The sequence below is a fragment of the Salvelinus namaycush genome, chromosome 40, assembly GCF_016432855.1.
Source record: "Salvelinus namaycush isolate Seneca chromosome 40, SaNama_1.0, whole genome shotgun sequence".
NCBI lineage: Eukaryota > Metazoa > Chordata > Actinopteri > Salmoniformes > Salmonidae > Salvelinus > Salvelinus namaycush.
Window position 1 is genome coordinate 12,975,561 of NC_052346.1, and position 25,257 is coordinate 13,000,817.

The 25,257-nt window shown below is 43.0% G+C and overlaps 1 protein-coding gene across 1 annotated transcript; it reads left to right on the forward strand.

The window, feature by feature from the left end:
* The first annotated feature begins 14,124 nt into the window (after positions 1 to 14,124).
* keap1a (kelch-like ECH-associated protein 1a) lies at positions 14,125 to 23,792 on the forward strand. The gene is given in 15 exon segments (XM_038979965.1): positions 14,125 to 14,242; positions 14,245 to 14,392; positions 14,593 to 14,742; positions 14,898 to 14,942; positions 14,944 to 15,002; positions 15,005 to 15,042; positions 21,181 to 21,273; positions 21,411 to 21,557; positions 21,680 to 21,792; positions 21,930 to 22,075; positions 22,178 to 22,346; positions 23,238 to 23,329; positions 23,332 to 23,439; positions 23,519 to 23,576; positions 23,578 to 23,792. Coding segments are annotated over 15 exon segments (1,626 nt in total). The 5' UTR covers positions 14,125 to 14,142; the 3' UTR covers positions 23,738 to 23,792.
* The last annotated feature ends 1,465 nt before the right edge of the window (positions 23,793 to 25,257 follow it).

Consider the following 25,257-nt stretch of genomic DNA (forward strand, 5'->3'; position numbering starts at 1 on the left):
TCAAGGATTAGAACATTCAGCTATCTCCCTCTCCAAATTCACACAGGAATGTGCCTTTGTTTCACAGACATTTTCCCGCCAAAACCCTAACATGTTCTAAAGCGAATACTGGAACAATTTTTCTAACATAGAATGTGAGGAATGGTCAGTGGCGATCTAAAGAATAATAATGTCACTTCGGTTATTTTTTCTTCTTGTTGCATTAAAATGTTATAAAGAAAATACTGTAATTTGAACAGTATATCCTGTCTAGGACTGGGGTGCCGCTAGCGGCACCCCCCCCCCCCACTGAAAAGCCAGGGCGCGAAATTCAAAAAAAATATTTTTTTTAAATATTTAACTTTCACACATTAACAAGTCCAATACAGCTAATGAAAGATACAGATCGTGTGAATCCAGCCAACATGTCCGATTTTTAAAATGTTTTACAGGGAAGACACAATATGTAAATCTATTAGGTAAACACCTTAGCAAAAGAGACCATTTTTTCTTTGTCCACCAACACCACTAGCTATCACCAATTCGGCTAAACTAAGATATTGATAGCCACTAACCAAGAAAAAACCTCCTCAGATGACAGTCTGATAACATATTTATGGTATAGTATAGGTTTTGTTAGAAAAATGTGAATATTTCAGGTAGATATCATAGTTTACAATTGCACCCACCGTCACAAATCGACTAGAATAAATAGATAGAGCAACGTGTCTTACCTAATTACTAATCATAAAACATTTCGTAAAAATACACAGCATACACTAATCGAAAGACACAGATCCTGTGAATACAGACAATATTTCAGATTTTCTAAGTGTCTTACAGCGAAAACACAATAAATCGTTATATTAGCATACCACATATGCAAACGTTACCCCAGCATTGATTCTAGCCAAAGAGCGCGATAACGTCAACATCGCCAAAAGATATTAATTTTTTCACTAACCTTCTCAGAATTCTTCAGATGACACTCCTGTAACATCATATTACAACATACATATACAGTTTGTTCGAAAATGTGGATATTTAGCCACCAAAATCGTGGTTATACAATGAGAAAAGTAGCCGAGCTGGTCAGAAAATGCCGTGTGCCATATTAGACAGTGATCTAGTCGTATACATAAATACTCATAAACGTGACTAAAAAATATAGGGTGGACAGCGATTGATAGACAATTTAATTCTTAATACAATCGCGGAATTACATTTTTTAAATTATCCTTACTTTTCAATACAGTTTGCGCCAAGCGAAGCTACGTCAAAAAAGATGGCGTCCTAAGCCACTAACATTTTTCGACAGAAACACGATTTATCATAATAAATTGTTCCTACTTTGAGCTGTTCTTCCATCAGAATCTTGGGCAAAGAATCCTTTCTTGGGTCTAATCGTCTTTTGGTCGAAAGCTGTCCTCTTGCCATGCAGAAATGCACATTGCGTTCGGCATGAACTGGAACGGTGCCCAGAGATTCACAGTGGCTCAGAAATAAATGTCCCAAAATCGCACTAAACGGATATAAATTGCTATAAAACGCTTTAAATTAACTACCTTATGATGTTTTTAACTCCTATAACGAGTAAAAATATGACCGGAGAAATATAACAGGCTACACTAATGCTTGGAAAAACAGTAGGTCGGTATCCTCCGCGCGCATGACGCACCTAGAAAAGAGGTCCTACCTACAGGATTTTTTCATTTATAGTGGCTGTGATTGGGCAATCGATACCATTCAAAGCGTCATCACGTAAAGGCATCCAGGGGAAGACGTAAGCAGTGTCCGTATACTCATAGGAATAACAGTGGCCTTAAAACTGACTCCAGAACAGGGGCCAAAATGTGTGAAATCTGACTCCATGTCAGGGAAATTGCTGTAGAATGAGTTCTGTTCCACTTAGAGACAAAATTTCAACGGCTATAGAAACTATAGACTGTTTTCTATCCAATAATAATAATAATATGCATATTGTACGATCAAGAAGTTTGTAGGAAGCCGTTTCAAAAATTACACGATTTCCATAAATAGTGACAACAGCACCCCCTAGCCTTAAACAATATATGTACAAAGTTTCATACAATGTTGTGTATGAAATATGAAAAAAATATGAAAGTGTTTTTGTTAAGAAAGGATGTGATCTTAGAAAGTATTAGAGGAAATTGTTTCTATAACTTTGTACAAGTAAGTAGTCACTGCCCCCTTGATTGCGGTCAGCCTCACAAACCGCCCCTTTTCAACGAACTGTATAAAACAATGGGTTGAGAATTTAACATATCAGACCAGAGAGACGTGTAGCTGCAGCTCACGTCCAAAGTGGTTCGAACTCAATCTCAACACGAGGTAGAGACGATAACGTCACCTCGCGGACAATCACTGGTACGGCTGATTAACTGTCCTAAGTAAAGTATCTAGATAAGCAAATTTAAGTGGGACTATTCTATTACTCTCTTCAAACCATCGTATTATACTCCTCTCATCGCCCCACTGGGATCCATTGGCAAGGCTGGCTAGCCTATATTCAAATAATCATCTTCCAGAAGGAATGGAAGAACAACAATAGAAGATGGGTGGGGACCTCTTTTGGACAATCAGAGCCTTACAAGCATGCAGAAAAAATGCCCAAAACACTTTCCAAGAAGGCCTAGTTCTGACAGAAAACCACGACGAGCCAAGACATTTACACGTAAATACATAATTTGATTTCTTACTTCAAACGGGTGGTGGTTCATGTGCAAAGTATATGATTACTGTGAGAGCAGTTTCTAAATGTACCAAAACATTATGTCTCTGTCCCTCTCTCTCTCACTCTCCCTTTTGACTTTTGTAACAAGCCACCATGTTGTGTCAGTCCACTAGGGACCTGTTTCTAATGTATTAAGTGTGTATGTTTATCCTGTGTTACCATTTAGTTAGCTAGTAAATAAATAATTAAACCAATTTGTGTAGTTCTGAATCATAAGTAAGACTGGGGTTTTTGTAGATGCAGGAGGTTTCGACTGTTCAGAATGATGATATGATACGAGGTTAGGATTAATAAGTTGACTGTTTATGGATGTAATAGGTTAAGACCTTTGGAGTTTAATTCGGGAGATGGAAACTTTTTAATGAACCACTCTCGTGGTGCCCCAAATCCTAATGAGTTAATTGTTACATAATTAATTTAATCAGGTAACAATTAAACATAGTTAGTTGATTAGATAAATAACAGTCATCAGATTAATGAAAGTAAAGTCACGACACTGCCTACATCATTGTCACAATTTTAGCTAAAGTAACATCATAGTCAACATAGCTGATAGAACTAACGCACTAGGAAACCCCCTACAATCATTCAGTAAAGTTTGTCTACAGTTAGTAAGTCGTTTAGCCCTTACACCGGCGGGCCATGGTAGCAATAAATAAGTAAAACCAAAAGCTTACCTTGACTTGGAAGAGTTCCAGTGTTGTGTTGGATAGTCATAGCCAGCTAGCTAACATAGCATCCCACTGTTTGAGCAGGGTGTTTGAGTTGGCTAAACTAGTTAGCTGCATGTCCTAGCTAAGTAAGTGATATTGAAAGTGAAAAAAAATACTCTCTCTCTTTTGCTTCTCCTTCATTTTGGAATAAATTAATTTGTTCAAAACTGTCCAACTATTGTCTTTCTCTCTATTTGAGTAAACTACTCGCCACATTTTATGAACTGCAATGCTAGCTAGCTGTAGTTTCTGCTTTCAGTAATAGATTCATTCTCTGATCCTTTGTTTGGGTGGACAACATGTTAGTTAATTGCTGCAAGAGCTCTGATAGGTTGGAGGACATCCTCCGGAAGTTGTCATAATTACTGTGTAAGTCTATGGATGGGGGTGAGAACCATGAGCCTCCTAGGCTTTGTAATGAAGTCAACGTACCCAGAAGAGGACGGAAGCCAGCAGTCCTCTGGCTGCACCATGGTGCTACCCTGCAGAGTGCTGTTGAGGCTACTGTAGACCTTCATTGCAAAATAGTGTGTTTTAATAAATAATTTGGTGACATGTGAATATATTTAGTATAGTTTGATATGAAAATGATAACTTAAAAAATATATATATTTTTATCAAATTCACTGAGGAGGATGGTCCTCCCCTTCCTCCTCTGAGGAGCCTCCACTGATGTAAACAACTTACAGTACGCATATCCTTTGGTAACATTACAGTAGCATTCACTTTCAATGGTGGGAGCTTTCAGAGTTAGTGCCACCTGATTTTCTTCAGACTTTTTTTTAGCTAGGTTTGCTATGTACAGTGGGGCAAAAAAGTATTTAGTCAGCCACCAATTGTGCAAGTTCTCCCACTTAAAAAGATGAGAGAGGCCTGTAATTTTCATCATAGGTACACTTCAACTATGACAGACAAAATGAGAAAAAAAAAATCCTGAAAATCACATTGTAGGATTTTTAATGAATTTATTTGCAAATTATGGTGGAAAATAAGTATTTGGTCAATAACAAAAGTTTATCTCAATACTTTGTTATATACCCTTTGTTGGCAATGACAGAGGTCAAACGTTTTCTGTAAGTCTTCACAAGGTTTTCACACACTGTTGCTGGTATTTTGGCCCATTCCTCCATGCAGATCTCCTCTAGAGCAGTGATGTTTTGGGGCTGTTGCTGGGCAACACGGACTTTCAACTCCCTCCAAAGATTTTCTATGGGGTTGAGATCTGGAGACTGGCTAGGCCACTCCAGGACCTTGAAATGCTTCTTACGAAGCCACTCCTTCGTTGCCCGGGCGGTGTGTTTGGGATCATTGTCATGCTGAAAGACCCAGCCACGTTTCATCTTCAATGCCCTTGCTGATGGAAGGAGGTTTTCACTCAAAATCTCACGATACATGGCCCCATTCATTCTTTCCTTTACACGGATCAGTTGTCCTGGTCCCTTTGCAGAAAAACAGCCCCAAAGCATGATGTTTCCACCCCCATGCTTCACAGTAGGTATGGTGTTCTTTGGATGCAACTCAGCATTCTTTGTCCTCCAAACACGACGAGTTGAGTTTTTACCAAAAAAGTTCTATTTTGGTTTCATCTGACCATATGACATTCTCCCAATCTTCTTCTGGATCATCCAAATGCTCTCTAGCAAACTTCAGACGGGCCTGGACATGTACTGGCTTAAGCAGGGGGACACGTCTGGCACTGCAGGATTTGAGTCCCTGGCGGCGTAGTGTGTTACTGATGGTAGGCTTTGTTACTTTGGTCCCAGCTCTCTGCAGGTCATTCACTAGGTCCCCCCGTGTGGTTCTGGGATTTTTGCTCAACGTTCTTGTGATCATTTTGACCCCACGGGGTGAGATCTTGCGTGGAGCCCCAGATCGAGGGAGATTATCAGTGGTCTTGTATGTCTTCCATTTCCTAATAATTGCTCCCACAGTTGATTTCTTCAAACCAAGCTGCTTACCTATTGCAGATTCAGTCTTCCAAGCCTGGTGCAGGTCTACAATTTTGTTTCTGGTGTCCTCTTTGGTCTTGGCCATAGTGGAGTTTGGAGTGTGACTGTTTGAGGTTATGGACAGGTGTCTTTTATACTGATAACAAGTTCAAACAGGTGCCATTAATACAGGTAACAAGTGGAGGACAGAGGAGCCTCTTAAAGAAGAAGTTACAGGTCTGTGAGAGCCAGAAATCTTGCTTGTTTGTAGGTGACCAAATACTTATTTTCCACCATAATTTGCAAATAAATTCATTAAAAATCCTACAATGTGATTTTCTGGATTTTTTTTTCTCATTTTATCTGTCATAGTTGAAGTGTACCTATGATGAAAATGACAGGCCTCTCTCATCTTTTTAAGTGGGAGAACTTGCACAATTGGTGGCTGACTAAATACTTTTTTGCCCCACTGTATTGCTTATTGTTCTTGTGGTAGTGTAATACATTCGTCCTGTTGGTTTCAGATGTCTGAAAAGACCCATAAGGAAGTGGATGTTTCTCTTGGGGACATTTGCCACCACAGGGATTTGGCCAGCCAATGTGGGCAACAGGCCAGCCCCGAGGCAGAAGAGGTGGTATGACCTCAAATCAAATCAAATTTTATTGGTCACATACACATATTTAGCAGATGTTTTTGCGGGTGTAGCGAAATGCTTGTGTTCCTAGCTCCAACAGTGCAGTAGTATCTAAAAATTCACAACAATACACAAATCTAAAAGTAAAAGAATGGAATTAAGAAATACATAATTAGGATGAGCAATGTCGGAGTGGCATTGACTAAAATACAGTAGAATACAATACAGTCTATACATATGAGATGAGTAAAGCAGTGTGTAAACGTCATTAAAGTGACTAGTGTTCCATTATTAAAGTGGCCAGTGATTCCATGTCTATGTATAGAGGGTAGCAGCCTCTAAGGTGCAGGGTTGAGTAACAGGGTGGTAGCCAGCTAGTGATGGCTACTTAACAGTCTGATGGCCTTGAGCTAGAAGCTGTTTTTCAGTCTCTCGGTCCCAGCTTTGATGCACCTGTACTGACCTTGCATTCTGGATGATAGCGGGGTGAACAGGCCATGGCTCGGATGGTTGATGTCCTTGATGATCTTTTTCGCCTTCCTGTGACATCGGGTGCTGTAGGTGTCCTGGCTGGGCAGGCAGTGTGCCCCCGGTGATGTGTTGGGCAGACCGCACCACCCACTAGAGAGCCCTGCGGTTGTGGGCAGTGCAGTTGCCGTACTAGGCGATGATACAGCCCGACAGGATGCTCTCAATTGTGCATCTGCAAAAGTTTCTGGGGGTCTTAGGGGCCAAGCCAAATTTCTTTAGCCTAGTGAGGTTGAAGAGATGCTTTTGCTCCTTCATCACCATACTGTCTGTGTGGTTGGTCCATTTCAGATTGTCAGTGATGTCTATGCCGAGGAACTTGAAGCATTCCACCTTCTCTACTGCGGCCCCATCGATGTGGATATGAGCGTGCTCCCTCTGTTGTTTCCTGAAGTCCACGATCAGCTCCTTCAATTTCGTTGACGTTGAGGGAGAGGCTGTTTGACTGGCCCCACTCCGCCAGGGGCCTCACCTCCTCCCTGTACGCTGTCTCGCCATTGTTGGTAATCAGGCCTACTACTGTTGTGTTGTCTGCAAACTTGATGATTGAGTTGGAGGCGTGCGTGGCCCCACGGTCATGGGTGAACAGGGAGTACAGGAGGGGGCTGAGCAAGAACCCTTGTGGGGCCCCAGTGTTGAGGATCAGCGAAGTGGAGGTGTTGTTTCCTACCTCCACCACCTGGAGGCGGCCCGTCAGGAAGTCCAGGACCCAGTTGCACAGGGCTGGGTTCAGACCGAGGGTCCCGAGCTTAATGATGAGCTTGGAGGGTACTATGGTGTTGAATGCTGAGCTAAAGTCAATGAACAGTATTCTGACGTCCAGATGGGATAGGGCAGTGTGCAGTGCGATGGTGATTGCATTGTCTGTGGATCTATTGGGACGGTAAGCAAATTGAAGTGGGTCTAGGGTGTCAGGCAAGGTATAGGTGATATGATCCTTAACTAGCCTCTCAAAGCACTTCATGATGACAGAATGGGCCAGCATCCCTGTGGAATGCTTTTGACACCTTCTAGAGTCCATGCCCCAATGAATTTAGACTGTTCTCAGGGCAAAAGGGGGTGCAACTCAATATTAGGAAGGTGTTCCTAATGTTTTGTACACTCTGTGTATGTGGCTCTCAGAATAAATTGTCATTCTTCCCACTGGGCACACACTGGTTGAATCAACGTTGTTTCCACGTCATTTCATTGAAATGACGTGGAACCAACGTGGGATAGACATTGATTCAATGCGCGTTTAGGCGCACACAGCACAGGAGCCAGCTTCAAACGAGGTATTGTTCATCTGAATGTGTCTAAAATGTATCCAAAAATATCACTCGTTTTATTCAATAGGTGCGATGTCATTTATTAAGTGAAGTGGCAAGTTTTATTTTTGTGCTGACATAAGGCCTGCGCGGTTGCGTCATCAAAGGACAACTGCATCGGCAGTTTGACAGCCTGATTTCCATACTGACAGTCAGTGAGCCGAATGTGTCGTAGCCACATTGTTTTCTGTGTCCTTAACCGCGAAAAGAACATTAGATGGAAACTACTATTTTGGAATAAATCCCTGTAGCCTAAAATATAATATAGCAGGGGAGGTGAGTATCTACTGATTTGAGCATATTGGCTAGGCTACATCAGTGTCTGATGTGTGTAATATTTGACTTTTGACATGTCCTATTGTTGTTGAATGCACTGCAGTCTAAAAGGAAGTGAAAACTGATTAAGAAGCAGATGAGCTCCACATATGACTAACTCCCGCTCATATATCTCAATCTAGACTTGCCTGGAAAGCTGACGTTGAATTGCATTGCAATAATGGTTGAATTGAAGAAGTTTAAGCTGCCTATCAATCGTTGTTTTTGCCACCAGTGGACAGCCAGTGAAATGAGCTCTAGCAACAGCTGCATAGTGTGTATTCAGGGCCTGATTAATGCAGGTGCTTACAGGGTCTGAAGCCTCGTTGTTCAAGCCCGTAGGGGGCCCTTGAAGCCGATAAAAATTGAGAAAGTTATTCGTTTGAGAGCTAAGTCTATTTAAGCATTCTGATAAGTATAAATAACTACAATCTCAATGGAATACGTTTATCACTAACAGGAATATAGCTGATTTATGGATTGAGTCATGATTATGAATGAACATAAACAAGATAAAGATATTGATTTTGCATGTTGTCATCAGCATTATTAATACACTCTTGAGTGGTTTCAGATTATGTGCACTTTATCAGTTGTTCCAGTGAACGGAGTTTAACCCTTCCCCTGCATAGGAAGTTATGTAACAACTGGGTTCAGTAACTTTGTTCATCTTTCGGGCCTATGGTTTGATATATTGTCTAATCATTGTTTGACTTGTATGTTGACTTTTATGTTCTTTGTAGTCAAATATGTCTGCCAGATACCTTATAACAGTGTAAAAAAAGTGACACACACACACACACACAATCCTATTCTATAAGTGTTGTAGTGAGTCACCTGTCTGTCAGAATCACCTTCTCATCAGTCATAATGTTGAAACATGTGTGTGTGTGTGTGTGTGTACTGTACTTGCACACATCCTGTTATGAAATAATTCAAAAATGTTCTCAAATCCAATTGAACTAAAGTGAAACAGTTGTTTTAATCCCACTGGCAAAACAAATGTTAGAACTGCTTTGTTGGCAGTTAATGTTTTAATTTGCAGACCATGTTTGGTTGCTCAGCATGTAACCTCTAGCCTGAAATGATTTAATTGACATGGATAACGGTGTCAAGCAGCATTGCGTGAATACTGTAGTGTCATGCTATGACATAGCAAATACCAATGTAAATGCCTCTAGTCAGGTTGTTAAATGATGAAGGGGAGGAGCTGAGGAGAGGAAGCCACTTCAAAGTATTGAGATGCAACCCTCAGTGATAGAACAGCACTGTGTGTTCTCGTTGGTTCTCTTACATGTGGACACACCCACTGTTGATTCTGTTAATGGTTAACTTTTGGCTACTGTCACAGTGACTGAATAGTGTGTGCTGTAAAACCGCATCTTAGTTTCAACTAGTATTTGTTTACATTGTATAGCATGTACAGTATTAGTCAAAAGTTTGGACACACCTACCCATTCCAGGGTTTTTCTTTATTTTTACTATTTTCTACATTGAAGAATAATAGTGAAGACATCAAAACAATGAAATATTACACAGTATGGAATCATGTAGTAACCAAAAAAGTGTTAAACAAATCAAAGTATATTTGAGATTCTTCAAAGTAGCCACTGTTTGCCTTCATGACAGCTTTGCACACTCTTGGCATTTTCTCAACCAGCTTCATGAGGTAGTCACCTGGAATGAATTTCAATTAACAAGTGTGCCTTGCTAAAAGTTCATTTGTGGAATTTCTTTCCTTCTTAATGCGTTTGAGCCAATCAGTTGTGTGTGACAAAGTAGCGGTGGTATACAGAAGATGGCCCTATTTGGTAAAAAATCAAGTCCATATTATGGCAAGAACAGTTCAAAAAAGCAAAGAGAAACGACAGTCCATCATTACTTTAAGACCTAAAGGTCAGTCAATCCGGAAAATTTCAGGAACTTTTAAAGTTTCTTCAAGTGCAGTCGCCACAAACATCAAGCGCTATGATGAAACTGGCTCTCATGAGGACCGCCACAGGAAAGGAAGACCCAGAATTACCACTGCTGCAGAGGATAAGTTCATTAGAGTTAACTGCACCTTAGATTGCAGCCCAAATAAATGCTTCACAGATTTCAAGTAACAGACACATATCATCAACTATTCAGAAGAGACTGCGTGAATCAGGCCTTCATGGTTGAATTGCTGCAAAGAAACCATTATTAAAGGACACCAGAAAGAAGAAAATACTTGCTTGGGTCAAGAAACAAAAGAAATGGACGTTAGACCGGTGGAAATCTGTCCTTTGGTCTGATGAGTCCAAATTTGAGATTTTTGGTTCCAACCGCCTAGTCTTTGTGAGATGCGGAGTAGGTGAACGGATGATCTCCACATGTGTGGTTCCCACCGTGAAGCATGGAGGAGGAGGTGTGATGGGGTGGGGGTGCTTTGCTGGTGACACTGTCTGTGATTTATTTAGAATTCAAGGCATACTTAACCAGCATGGCTACCACAGCATTCTGCAGCGATCTGCCATCCCATCTGGTTTGCACTTAGTGGGACTATCATTTGTTTTTCAATGGGACAATGACCCAACACACCTCCAGGCTGTGTAAAGGCTATTTGACCAAGAAGGACAGTGATGTAGCGCTGCATCAGATGACCTGGCCTCCACAATCATCTGACCTCAACTCAATGGAGATGGTTTGGGATGAGTTGGACCGCAGAGTGAAGGAAAAGCAGCCAACAAGTGCTCTGCATATGTTGGAACTCCTTCAAGACTGTTGGAAAAGCATTCCTCATGAAGCTGGTTGAGACAATGCCAATAGTGTGCAAAGCTGTCAAAAGGTGGCTACTTTTGAAGAATATAAAATATAAAATACATTTTGATTTGTTTAACACTTTTTGTTACTACATGATTCCATATGTGTTATTTCATAGTTTTATGTCTTCACTATTATTCTAGTCAAAATAAAGAAAAACCCTTGAATGAGTAGGTGTGTCCAAACTTTTGACTGGTACTGTAAGTCAGCAGTGTAACTTTGTTTCAGTAGTTCTGCAGATTTTTCACACTGTCTGCTGTGGACTGTACGCTTATTTGCTGTGTCGACAGGGTTAGTTTGGTGTGTAAAACCCCTTTAGCCAGATCAGGAGTTCAGTACCAGGGAACACAGCTCAAGACAATGGACCTTTTAATAGTAGGTAGTGGGTGTGTGTGGGGGGGGGGGTATGAAGGTCTCTTTCTCTCTCTCACTCCTGCTCTTTTTCTATCCCTTATCTCTCTCTTTTTGCCATTCACCACTCTTTCCCCCCCTTTCTCTCTCTCACTCCCCCCCTCTCTCCTGGCTGGTGGGTTTAGGTCTTGTGACTTGTGATCAGGCTAGCTGTAGGGTGACACACACACACTCACACTACACTAGGCCTATGTCATTTCTGGTATGATTGTTTGTCCTCGTCTATTTATAAACCTTAAGGAAGTGAAACTATGTTCGAGGTCTCATATAGTTTACCCATTAGCAATTTTTCATATTTATACTGAACAAAAATATAATCTCAACATGTAAAGTGTTGGTCCCATCTTTCATGAGCTGAAATAAAAGATCCCAGAAATGTTCCATCTGCACAAATAGCTTATTTCTCTCAAATTTTGTGCACAAATTTGTCTACATCCCTGTTAGTGAGCATTTCTCCTTTGCCAAGATAATCCATCCACCTGACAGGTGTGGCATATCAAGAAGCTGATTAAACAGCATACTTATTACACAGGTGCACCTTGTGCTGGGGACAATAAAAGGCCACTCTAAAATGTACAGTTTTGTCACAACACAATGCCACAGATGTTTTGAGGGAGCATTCAATTGGCATGCTGACTGCAGGAATGTCCACAAGAGCTGTCATTTCAGAGAATTTGTCAGTAATTCCAACCAGCCTCACAACCTCAGACCAGGTGTAACCACGCCAACCCAGGACCTCCACATCTGGCTTCTTCACCTGCGGGATCGTCTGAGACCAGCCACCCACACAGCTGATGAAACTGTGGGCTTGCACAATCGAAAGACTTCTGCACAAACTGTCAGAAACCGTCTCTGTGAAGCTCATCTGTGTGCTCATTTTCCTCACAAGAGTCTTGACCTGACTGCAGTGTGGTGTCGAAACCGACTTCAGTGGGAAAATGCTCACCTTCGATGGCCACTGGCACGCTGGAGAAGTGTGCTCTTCACGAATGAATCCCGGTTTCAATTTTACCGGGCAGATGGTGTTGTGTGTGCGAGCGGTTTGCTGTAGTCAACGTTGTGAAGAGAGGCCCATTGTCGTGCCATTCATCTGCCACCATCACCTCATGTTTCAGCATGATAATGCACAGCCCCATTTCGCAAGGATCTGTACACAATTCCTGGAAGCTGAAAATGTCCCAGTTCTTCCGTGGCCTGCATACTCACGAGACATGTCACCCATTGAGCATGTTTGGGATCCTCTGGATTGATGTGTACGACTGCTTGTTCCAGTTCCCGCCAATATCCAGCAACTTCGCACAGCCATTGAAGAGGAGTGGGACTACAGGCCAAAATCAACAGGCTGATCAACTCTATGCGAAGGAGATGTGTCACGCTGCATGAGGCAAATGGTGGTCACACCAGATATTGACTGGTTTTCTGATCCACGACCCATAGCTATTTTTTTTAAAGGAATCTGTGACCAACAGATGCAATATTTGTATACCCAGTCATGTGAAATCCATAGATTAGGGCCTGATTAATTTATTTCAATTGACTGATTTTCTTAAATGAACTGTAACTCAGTAAAATCTTAGAAATTGTTGCATGCTACGTTTCTTTAAATGCACATGAAGTTGGTAATAATTTTACGAGCAGAACAGCTTAATATCCAAAAGTTTAAAACCATTTGTTTTAGAGATAGGGGTGTCACCAATGCTGTGTTCTATTCATTAGGTATGCCAAAGATAATTTTAAAGGATATGTTACAAGCTCAAAACCATTTTAACCAAAATTACAATTATGACAATAACCGTGGTCATTTGCACGACAATGAATCTTTACACAGAATTCCATAATCATCACAGTCCTAGGTCTGTTGACAGTGGTGTGTGTGTGTGGGGGGGGTTAAAACATTTTGATATATATACACACTCTCTCCATTGGATACACACATGCTGCCTCTCCTAATGACTATATTGTCTTAATTTGCTCCCAGACAAACAGAAGCCACCAGATCATCCCTGATGTCATCTATCTTGGACATAATGGATTTAGAGGACAACAAGTGAAGAATGACCAACCAATGATTTATTCCTGAACCCCAGAACTGGAGGCCCAACACCAAAGGACCAAGCTGGAATCTCATGGACTAAATCAGGAATATCTGCTCTAAAGATGGAATCTCTGGACTAAACTAGAACTCCATGGACTAAATAGGAATAGTTCTTAAACCAGGAATATCAGGACCAAAAGCTGAAATATCACAGACTAATTTAGGCATTTCTGGACTAAAATTGGAATCTTTGGACTGAATATGGAATTGCTGGACTGAACTAGAAGTCTTTGGATGAAATCCGTAATCTCAGCAACATGACCGGTTTCTTCTGAGATCTGACTGACTAGCGTTGATGATGTGTGTGTTGTAACAGGCTAGTCACTAGATGGCTATGCTAGAGAGGTGACAATATTATCAACACATTGACTCTGGAGGAAATACTGCCACCAGTGATGGATGGAAGTTATAATCATCAAATCGGACAAATGGAGGGGTACGTGGCTGTTACTTGTGTAGGACTTTGATTTGTAGTAACAGATACTGCGTGGGAAAACCCACACTCCTCCTGAACGTTTAGTAATATCGATAAGTATCACGCGTTGAGTGACTCTGCACTGTCACAATCATTCAAAGAGCATTAATCGGGTGCAAAAGTCGACTTGGGGGATTCAGGGAAAATCAATGCTTAGTCCATTGATTGGTTAATCAGTCCCTAAGACAGACAACCCCCCCCCCCCCCATCGGTCAGGATGCTGTGCCCCAGGAAGAAGCGCCTCACCAGGGATGCAGATTTCTCTGCCATCGCGGTGCCGTCGATGCGGGGGTCTGGGTACCTGGACTACACCATAGAGAACACCCCTCCAGAGCCCTGCAGGCCATGGAGGACTTCAGAAGGCACGAGATGCTGTGTGACATCACTCTACACGTCACCTATAAGGACACGACCGCCGACTTCAAGGTGAGAGGGCTGCTCTTTGTTCCTACTTATAAAGCTATATAAGGGGATACTTGACTGTAAAATACAGCATTATCCTTGTGCATTACCCCTGGGGTTTGCTTATTAAAGCAAAAGGCTGTAAAATACTTCATTAGTTGAATCAGGTGTTTTACTGCTTGGTTGGAGTAAAAGCCTGTCCCCCACCCACATGTATAAGATTGGCCACACCTCCCCTCCCAACATCAGGTGCATAAAGTGGTGCTGCAAGCAGCTTTAAGGAGTGCCATGCCTCTGAGGTGACGTTACGTGATGTCTGCCCCCTGGTGGTAGGGAGGCTCATTGACTTCGCCTTCACCTCACGCATCACCGTGGGGGAGAAGTGTGTGCTGCAGGTCCTACTGGCTGCCATGAGGTAAGAGTCTATGTGGTGACATAAATAATTGGACTGTTAGATGGTCTACATATAAAGTTCTTCCTGGTGTCTTAAATGACGAATCCTTCTGTACCTTTTAAGGCATGTTGTGACTACCTCATTGAACATGTCTAAAATGTCTGTGTGTCTGTCAGGTACCAGATAGAAGACATGGCTAAGGCTTGCTGTGACTACCTCACTAAACTTGAAGCCGGCCAACGTGATCGGCATCGCTCGCTTCGCTGAGGAGATTGGCTGCACCTGAGGAGCCGCGAGTACATCAATATACACTTGAACGAGGTAGGAACCACACACACACACACTTTGTATCTCACTCAAATAATGTAGCCAATATGGCTGGCTATGTGTCTGAAGTGACCTGAAGTAACCTTTCAGATTTGGGTCAAAATAATGTTGCTGTCTGTCAAGCAGCTGTCATATTGCACACATGAGCTATTTTAGCACGATGTCATAAAGACTAAAACATCAACGAGACAAAGACGGTTCTGCCTTTTGTTGATAGATGTTAGAAGAACCATTTTGGAAGAGGCCCTGACATACAGACTCTTTACTAGAGACAATTACAGCATCCATGATGTTCTCACACTGTGAAGAGCAGGAAGCCACTGAAGGGGTTATAGTTTTCGTAGGAATCCCAGAGCTTCCACAATGTAGGGTTGCACATCTACACAGTACAGTCGTGGCCAAAAGATTTGAGAATGACACAAATATTAATTTTCACAAAGTCTGCTGCCTCAGTGTCTTTAGATATTTTTGTCAGATGTTACTATGGAATACTGAAGTATAATTACAAGCATTTCATAAGTGCCAAAGGCTTTTATTGACAATTACATGAAGTTGATGCAGAGTCATGCAGTGTTGACCCTTCTTTTTCAAGACCTCTGCAATTTGCCCTGGCATGATGTCAATTAACTTCTGGGCCACATCCTGACTGATGGCAGCCCATTCTTGCATAATCAATGCTTGGAGTTTGTCAGAATTTGTGGGTTTTTGTTTGTCCACCTGCCTCTTGAGGATTGACCACAAGTTCTCAATGGGATTAAGGTCTGGGGAGTTTCCTGGCCATGGACCCACAATATCGATGTTTTGTTCCCCGAGCCACTTAGTTATCACTTTTGCCTTATGGCAAGGTGCGCCATCATGCTGGAAAAGGGATTGTTTGTCACCATACTGTTCCTGGATGGTTGGGAGAAGTTGCTCTCTGAGGATGTGTTGGTACCATTCTTTATTCATGGCTGTGTTCTTAGGCAAAATTGTGAGTGAGCCCACTCCCTTGGCTGAGAAGCAACCCCACACATGAATGGTCTCAGGATGCTTTACTGTTGGCATGACACAGGACTGATGGTAGCGCTTACCTTGTCTTCTCCGGACAAGCTTTATTCTAGATGCCCCAAACAATCGGAAAGGGGATTCATCAGAGAAAATGACTTTACCCCAGTCCTCAGCAGTCCAATCCCTGTACCGTTTGCAGAATATCAGTCTGTCCCTGATGTTTTTCCTGGAGAGAAGTGGCTTCTTTGCTGCCCTTCTTGACACCAGGCCATCCTCCAAAAGTCTTCGCCTCACTGTGCGTGCAGATGCACTCACACCTGCCTGCTGCCATTTCTGAGCAAGCTCTGTACTGGTGGTGCCCCGATCCCGCAGCTGAATCAACTTTAGGAGACGGTCCTGGCGCTTGCTGGACGTTCTTGGGTGCCCTGAAGCCTTCTTCACAACAATTGAACCGCTCTCCTTGAAGTTCTTGATGATCTGATAAATGGTTGATTTAGGTGCAATCTTACTAGCGGCAATATCCTTGCCTGTGAAGCCCTTTTTGTGCAAAGCGATGACGGCACGTGTTTCCTTGCAGGTAACCATGGTTGACAGAGAAAGAACAATGATTCCAAGCACCACCCTCCTTTTGAAGCTTCCAGTCTGTTATTCGAACTCAATCAGCATGACAGAGTGATCTCCAGCCTTGTCCTCATCAACACTCACACCTGTGTTAACGAGAGAATCACTGGCATGATGTCAGCTGGTCCTTTTGTGGCAGGGCTGAAATGCAGTGGAAATGTTTTTTTGGGAGTCAGTTCATTTGCATGGCAAAGAGTGACTTTGCAATTCATCTGATCACTCTTCATAACATTCTGGAGTATATGCAAATTGCCATCATACAAACTGAGGCAGCAGACTTTGAAAATTAATGTTTGTGTCATTCTCAAAACTTTTGGTTTTCACTCAGTTCCAGAGTGAAAGCATTAGACATGTGCTTATGCTTATCGTCAGGCTTGAAGTCATAATTATACAGGATTCTCTGACCTTTTTTGTACATGTACAGTGCCTTCAGAAAATATTCACACCCCTTGACTTTTTCCGCATTTTGTTGTTAAAGTGGGTTTAAATTTGATTTAATTGTCATTTTTGGTAAACAATCTACACAAAATACTCTTGTCAAAGTGCAAGAATAATTCTAACATATAAAAAATATATAAAGTCAGCAAAAAAAGAAACGTCCCTTTTTCAGGACTCCGTCTTTCAAAGATAATTCGTAAAAATCCAAATAACTTCACAGATCTTCATTGTAAAGGGTTTTAACACTGTTTCCCATGCTTGTTCATTGAACCATAAATAATTAATGAACATGCACCTGTGGAACGGTCGTTAAGACACTAACAGCTTACAGACGGTAGGCAATTAAGGTCACAGTTATGAAAAACTTAGGACACTGAAGAGGCCTTTCTACTGACTCCAAAAGAAGGATGCCCAGGGTCCCTGCTCATCTGCGTGAACGTGCCTTAGACATGCTGCAAGGAGGCATGATGACGGCAGATGTGGCCAGGGCAATAAATTGCAATGTCCGTACTGGGAGACACCTAAGACAGCACTACAGGGAGACGGGACGGACAGCTGATCATCCTCGCAGTGGCAGACCACATGTAACAACACCTGCACAGGATCGGTACATTCGAACATCACCCCTGCGGGACAGGTACAGGATGGCAACAACTGCCTGAGTTAAACCAGGAATGCACAATCCCTCCATCAGTGCTCAGACTGTCCGCAATAGGCTGAGAGAGGCTGGACTGAGGGCTTGTAGGCCTGTTGCAAGGCAGGTCCTCACCAGACCTCACCGGCAACAACGTTGCCTATGGGCACAAACCCACCATCGCTGGACCAGACAAGACTGGCAAAAAGTGCTCTTCACTGACGAGTCGCGGTTTTGTCTCACCAGGGGTCATTGTCGGATTCGCGTTTATTGTCGAAGGAATGAGCGTTACAGCGAGGCCTGTACTCTGGAGCGGGATCGATTTGGAGGTGGAGGGTCCGTCATGGTCTAGGGCGGTGTGTCACAGCATCATCGGACTGAGCTTGTTGTCATTGCAGGCAATCTCAGCGCTGTGCGTTACAGGGAAGACATCCTCCTCCCTCATGTGGTAGCCTTCCTGCAGGCTCATCCTGACATGACCCTCCAGCAACAATACCACCAGCCATACTGCTCGTTCTGTGTGTGATTTCCTGCAAGACTGGAATGTCAGTGTTCTGCCATGGCCAGCGAAGAGCCCGGATCTCAATCCATTGAGCACGTCTGGGACCTGTTTGATCGGAGGGTGAGGGCTAGGGCCATTCCCCCCAGAAATGTCTGGGAACTTGCAGGTGCCTTGGTGGAAGAGTGGGGTAACATCTCACAGCAAGAACTGGCAAATCTGGTGCAGTCTGAGGGGGAGATGCACTGCAGTACTTAATGCAGCTGGTGGCCACACCAGATACTGATGGTTACTTTTGATTTTGACCCGCCCTTTTTTTCAGGGACACATTATTCCATTTCTGTTAGTCACATGTCTGTGGAACTTGTTCAGTTTGTCTGTTGTTAAATCTTGTTATATTCATACAAATATTTACACATGTTAAGTTTGCTGAAAAATAAATGCAGTTGACACAGAGGACGTTTCTCTTTTTGCTGAGTTTATATTAAAAATGAAACACTATCTTGATTAGATAAGTATTCACCCCCCTGAGAGAATATCTGTTAGAAAAATCTTTGGCAGTGATTCCAGCTGTAAGTCTTTTTGGGAAAGTGTTAGGAATTTTGTTAATAAATAGTTAAAACAAATTCTAGCTTTAGATAAAACTATAACTAATTGAACTCTGCATGCCTGGTGAAAAGAGATTTGTGTTGTGGGTCATAAAATAAGCAGAAAGGGTCGTTAAACTATGGTTGAACTGACCCAACTTAGCCCTGAGGTGTTTAGATAAACTTTTTAGGTTTAGGCATGACAATATGAGAGTGGTTCTCAGTGATGGCTTTGCCCCAAACATAATGCTTTGTATTCAGGACTTGCCTTGTTGCAAACAGGATGCATGTTTTGGAATATTTTTTATTCTGTACAGGGTTCCTTTTTTCACTCTGTCATTTAGGTCACTATTGTGGAGTAAATACAATGCTGTTGATCCATCCTCAGTTTTCTCATATCACAGCCTATCACTCTAACTGTTAAAAATCACCATTGGTTTCATGGTGAAACCCCTGAGCAATTTCCTTCCTCTCTGACAACTGAGTTAGGAAGGACACGTATATCTTTGTAGTGACTGGGTGTATTGATACACCATCCAAAGCCTAATTAATTACTTCACCATGCTCAAAGTGATATCCAGCATCTGCTTTTTTATTTTTTACACATCTACCAATCGGTGCCCTTCTTTGCAAGCATTAAAAACCTCCCTGGTCTTTGGTTGAATCTGTGCTTAAAATTCACTATTCGATTGAGAGACGTTACAATTATCTGTATGTGTGGGGTATAGAGATGAGGTAGTCATTCAAAAATCATGTTAAACACTATTGATCACAGAGTGAGTCCATGCAAATTATTATGTGACTTATTAAGCACAGTTTTACTCCTGAACTTATTTAAGCTTGCCATAAGGAAGGGGTTGATTACTTAATGACTCAATTAATGACTCAAGACATTTAAGCTTTTCATTTTTTAAATTAATTTTGAAAAATGTTCTACAAACAAAATCACACTTTTATTTAGGCCATAACACAACAAAATGTGGAAAAAGTATAGGGGTGTGAATAGTTTTTGAAGGCAATGTAAAATGTGTTAATGACAGTGAATCTCTAGTACACTCCTCTTACTGATAATGTGGAGATACCGGGAGCAGAGGACAAGAACATTTTGCATACACGCTTGAACTCCAAGACTAAAGTAAATCAAAAACAGTCTATATGATTGGGCCACAAAGTGACTACCTGTTGTCGGGTCGTAGGCCCTGCCGATGTTGGTGATGACTCTGGTGTAGACCGGGGTGGTGACATTATTGAAGGGGCCTACAGGTCCATTGTGGCTCAAACCAGCAGAGAAAACAGTAGAATTACTTGATGATACATTTACATCATTCTTCTATTCTCAGAGTGCAAATGACAGTATATTTTATGGTTCACAGGCTCTCAATGGTATTCAATACATTATATTTGTGCAACAGTGAATTCTGCAGCAATGTAGATTTTGTGAAATTAACTGATCCCCCAACTAAAAAGAAATGTTGTTTACATCCGTTTTACTATAACTACAGCTGCCCTCGTCAGCTCTCACTGGCACTCAGTCTGGCCTCCAGGCCTGAAAACAACAGACATATATTCACACTAAGGGTCACCAGTAACTTTACATCCAACATGAAACAATGTTAACCCTTCTTCAAGTCATTATAAACAGTGGGACGCTGTGACTGACTTATTTCCTTCAATTTACACTTTTTACAACCACACCTGTTAAATCACCTGTGTCCTTTATCTTCAGCTTTCCCATGGTGGCTTCTAAGGTCCACCACTGTGTTATTCTGTTTCTATACCTCACCCTCATTGGTTGTCACTCTGATCTCCATGTTCCTCAGCTTCTCTCTCTGCTCCACCACGATGGTTTCCAGGTTGTGCACCATGTCTCTCAGCGCCTTCATCTCAGTCCAGATGTCAGGGGTGGTCGTCTGTTTGTTTGTTGGTCATCTCTCCATCTGAACCTCACTCTCCTGCTCTCTCTCACTGCACTGTGTCCCTGTTGAGTGATGTCACTCTCTGACCCCTCCACTCTCCTCCTGAGCCCATGCCCCAGACAGACAGAACAGCAACACCAGCAGAGCAACAGCACCCCTCATTCTGAAACGATACCTGTTCAGATATGATGCACTTTGAGGCTTATACACACACATCTCAGTTAAGCAGTACGTGTACAAGAGACACGTCGTTAAAAAGCCAAGGTTGGTAAGTTTTATCAATGTTGTATAAGACCATGAGAAGTCCAACTGTTTGGTGAAGGGTCCCCTGACGTCACCTGTTCTTTATAGACAAAAACAGTGCGCTTAGTCGGACATAGAATTGCTTTGACGGACTGTGTTGGTGAGCATGTGACGTGTGTTGACTCTGTGTATTTGTCCCTACCCCAGGTAACCAAAGAGGAGGAGTTCTTCAGTCTGTCTCACTGTCAGCTGTTGGAGCTCATCAGCCAGGACAGCCTCAAGGTGCTCTGTGAGTCAGAGGTATGGATTTGATTTATATTCTATATACATTGTTTATCCTGAGGTGTATATTTATATACTTCACTTATATGCATATTTCTATGTGAAAATCAAGATAACCGCCTGCCAAAGTTTGACCATGAGCTCCTTGATGTCAGGTGTACAAGGCTTGTACAGACTGGGTGCGATGGGATGTGGAGAGCAGAGCTCCGTATCTCCACGCCCTCCTCAATGCTCTCCACGTCTACGCTCTGCCTCCCAAGTTCATCAAGATACAGCTCCAGTCCTGCCCCATCCTCAGCAAGGCAAGTCTCTATCTATGAAACTTATGTCATCTATTTATCTATGACCGGCTGCTGGGATTGATTGATAGATTGAGGAATACCAAATTCGATCATTTTTCTATTTTCATGTTCCTTCATTCCAGGCCAACTCCTGTAGAGACTTCCTGTCGAAGATATTCCAGGAAATAGCGTTGAGGAAGCCCCTCCCCCCTGCGCCTCACCGTGGAACACAGCTTATCTACGTAGCCGGAGGGTAGTCTACAAACATATGATGGGATGGAATGTAGTAGGATACGATACAATGAGATAATTGGATGATATGATATGATGATATAATCCTGATATGGTTATGTACTGTCTGATCCGCCTGTGTTCCATCCCAGGTATCGGCAGCACTCTGTCTTCTATGGAGGCCTATGACCCTGGTAGGAACGTCTGGCTGAAGCTAGCTGACATGGGCTCTCCCTGCAGTGGCCTGGGCTCCTGTGTGCTGTTTGGCCTGCTCTACACGAACGCACGCACACACCTTGCTTTATACGGCCTTGTAGGTCTATCTAACCCCTCTCCATCCTTCCCTCCCTCTCTCTCCCTCTCCCTCTTTCCCTCATCCTCAGGTGGGAGGCAGGAACCTGTCCCTACAGAAAACACTGAGTCCAGTTCCCTGTGCTGTTACAACCCCATGACCAATCAGTGGAGTCAGCACGCTTCCCTGAACACCCCCAGGAACAGGGTGGGGGTGGCCGTGGTGGACGGGAGCATTTACGCCGTGGGGGGGTCCCAGGGGTCCACACATCATAACACTGTGGAGAGGTGGAGGAGAAATAGTGAGGAGAAGGGGGGGTAGAGGAGAAAAGAAAGAGAGAGAGAGAGAGGGTTGTGTAAATTCCCCAGATAATGTAGAAATTCCTGACTAATTAGTGTGACATCCTTTGGTCCGGCTGTGTTGGTACCCACTTCCAAGGAATGTCAACTGGTTGGGAATGCTTCACAACTCGCTGCTGAGCGGCTAACAGGTAGGGAATCGTCTTCACCGGAATGTTGTTACAGGACCCATGGCTCTGGTAGAATACCTCAGAGATGTGTCCTTCCTGCTTTTTTTTCTATCTTCCTACCTTCCCTCCTTCCATCCATCCACCCTTGCCTCTCCGCTGCTCTCTCACACAGCGTGTTACTAGACACTGCACAAAGCTGGTAGCTTTAGTTAATCCACTGTACGTTACTTGGCTCCTATACAATGAGTTAGTTATACTATCAAACTCACACTCTGATAGCTCCTACAGTCCCATGCACTCAGGTCATGATGATGAGCATTAAAGTTGCACTATGCAGAAATCGCTCCACCATTTCCTGATTGCAGAAATTCTAATAGTTTGCCTAATTTCAATTTATGTGACAAAACAAGCAAGTATAGTGTAGAGAATCATTGTACCATCTAAACCGCTGTGAAATATATTTTCCATAACCAAAAATATTGTATTTTCAGCTGTTCGAAGCTGGTGTACAAAACCCAAAGTAAAAGATGCAAAAGTGAAACTTAAGACAGGGAAGCATAGAAATAACGCACATAGAGCAGATCTACTGCTTCTTAGATTTGCTTTCTTTAACTGGCATTTCTATGTGAATTTGGTCAGGCATGCCTAAAAAGTTACACATTGCAGCTTTAAGGCAACAACCACCATACATTTTTTCTCTCTCCGCCAGGTATGAACCAGAGGCGAACTGCTGGGTGTTTGTGAGCCCCGTGTCAGTTGCCCATCTGGGGGCGGGGGTAGCAGGTTGTGGGGGTTCTCTACGTGGTGGGGGGGGTTTGACGGCCAGAACCGCTGGAACACAGCAGAGGTGTTCCACCCCGACTCCAACACCTGGCACCAACTGGCCCCCATGACTACTGTACGCAGCGGACTGGGTGAGTGTGTGTGTGTGTGTGTGTGTGTGTGTATACACCTGTCAAAGTGTGTGGATAACGTTTCTCCCTCTGTGTGTGGGTGTGGTGTGTGTGGACTCGTATGCAATAGGAGGGTATGACGGTCATGCTCAGCTCCATGGAGAGGTACAGTGTAACCAGAGATGTGTGGGAGCCAGTGGCCTCCATGCAGCACTGCCGCAGCGCTCACGGGGTCACCATCTACCAGGGACGCATCTTCATACTGGGTGAGTCTGGAGAAACCTGCCATCTCTCTGGAGAGTTTGGCCAACTTTAGAACCAGATACCATGTTGCTCCTCCTGAGCCTTGGATTCACTCATCCTGTTTCCCTTTCTCTCCTCCTCCCTCCCTCCCTTCTGCCTCCTGGTGGTTTTAACTCCACAGGGTTTCTGTCCAGTGTTGAGAGTTACTGCCCTGACACCAGCCAGTGTTGAGAGTTACCGCCCTGACACCAGCCAGTGTTGAGAGTTACCGCCCTGACACCAGCCAGTGTTGAGAGTTACCGCCCTGACACCAGCCAGTGTTGAGAGTTACCGCCCTGACACCACCCAGTGTTGAGAGTTACCGCCCTGACACCACCCAGTGTTGAGAGTTACCGCCCTGACACCAGCCAGTGTTGAGAGTTACCGCCCTGACACCACCCAGTGTTGAGAGTTACCACCCTGACACCACCCAGTGTTGCTAGGACGCAGTGGAATGGCCGCCGCAGTAACAATGGAGCCCTGCCCCGGCAACCTGCCCGAGGAGGAAGAGGAAGTGACATGGAGATATGACTCATCATAACTCTTTTTATATCTGACTCAACATGGCGGCAGAGCAGGACTTGTTGCAATAGAATTAGAATGAGTAGAAAGGACAAAGCTCTAAGATCACTTTTATCCAAAGCCACAAAGTTTGCATTAATCAGGAATGTCTGTTCTGCTCATTCATATGTGGAGTCAGTAGGAAGTGATCTCACAAGGACTTCAAAGTGACCTCACCATTATTAGGGTGCTACAGACATAGAGTTAGGAATTAGAATACTAGAATGGACATGAATCTTCGTATGATGCCATTGTAAGACACATTGTCTGAATCACTAAAAGGGCTGTCACTCCCAAACAGAAGACAACTGCATTGGTCACAATTTATTTTTAAGTGTATCAACTTAAATTTAAGGAACACCTAACTTTACCAGACTGACATGACTTATTTCAACAACAGCAGCAATTACAAAGTCCAAGGGTACATCATGAGGTTAGAGTAAGATCTTTCAGATACAAAGGCCCAACTGACTGGAATTATGTACCTATAGAAAAAACGGTGAATTTAAGAAAGTCATTTTTCAAATGTTAAGAAAAAACAGTTTGTTTTTAACTAGCTAATAGAAACATCACCATGTGAAGATATTTGTATGTATATACACTGCTCAAAAAAATAAAGGGAACACTTAAACAACACAATGTAACTCCAAGTCAATCACACTTCTGTGAAATCAAACTGTCCACTTAGGAAGCAACACTGATTGACAATAAATTTCACATGCTGTTGTGCAAATGGAATAGACAAAAGATGGAAATTATAGGCAATTAGCAAGACACCCCCAAAAAAGGAGTGATTCTGCAGGTGGTGACCACAGACCACTTCTCAGTTCCTATGCTTCCTGGCTGATGTTTTGGTCACTTTTGAATGCTGGCGGTGCTCTCACTCTAGTGGTAGCATGAGACGGAGTCTACAACCCACACAAGTGGCTCAGGTAGTGCAGTTCATCCAGGATGGCACATCAATGCGAGCTGTGGCAAAAAGGTTTGCTGTGT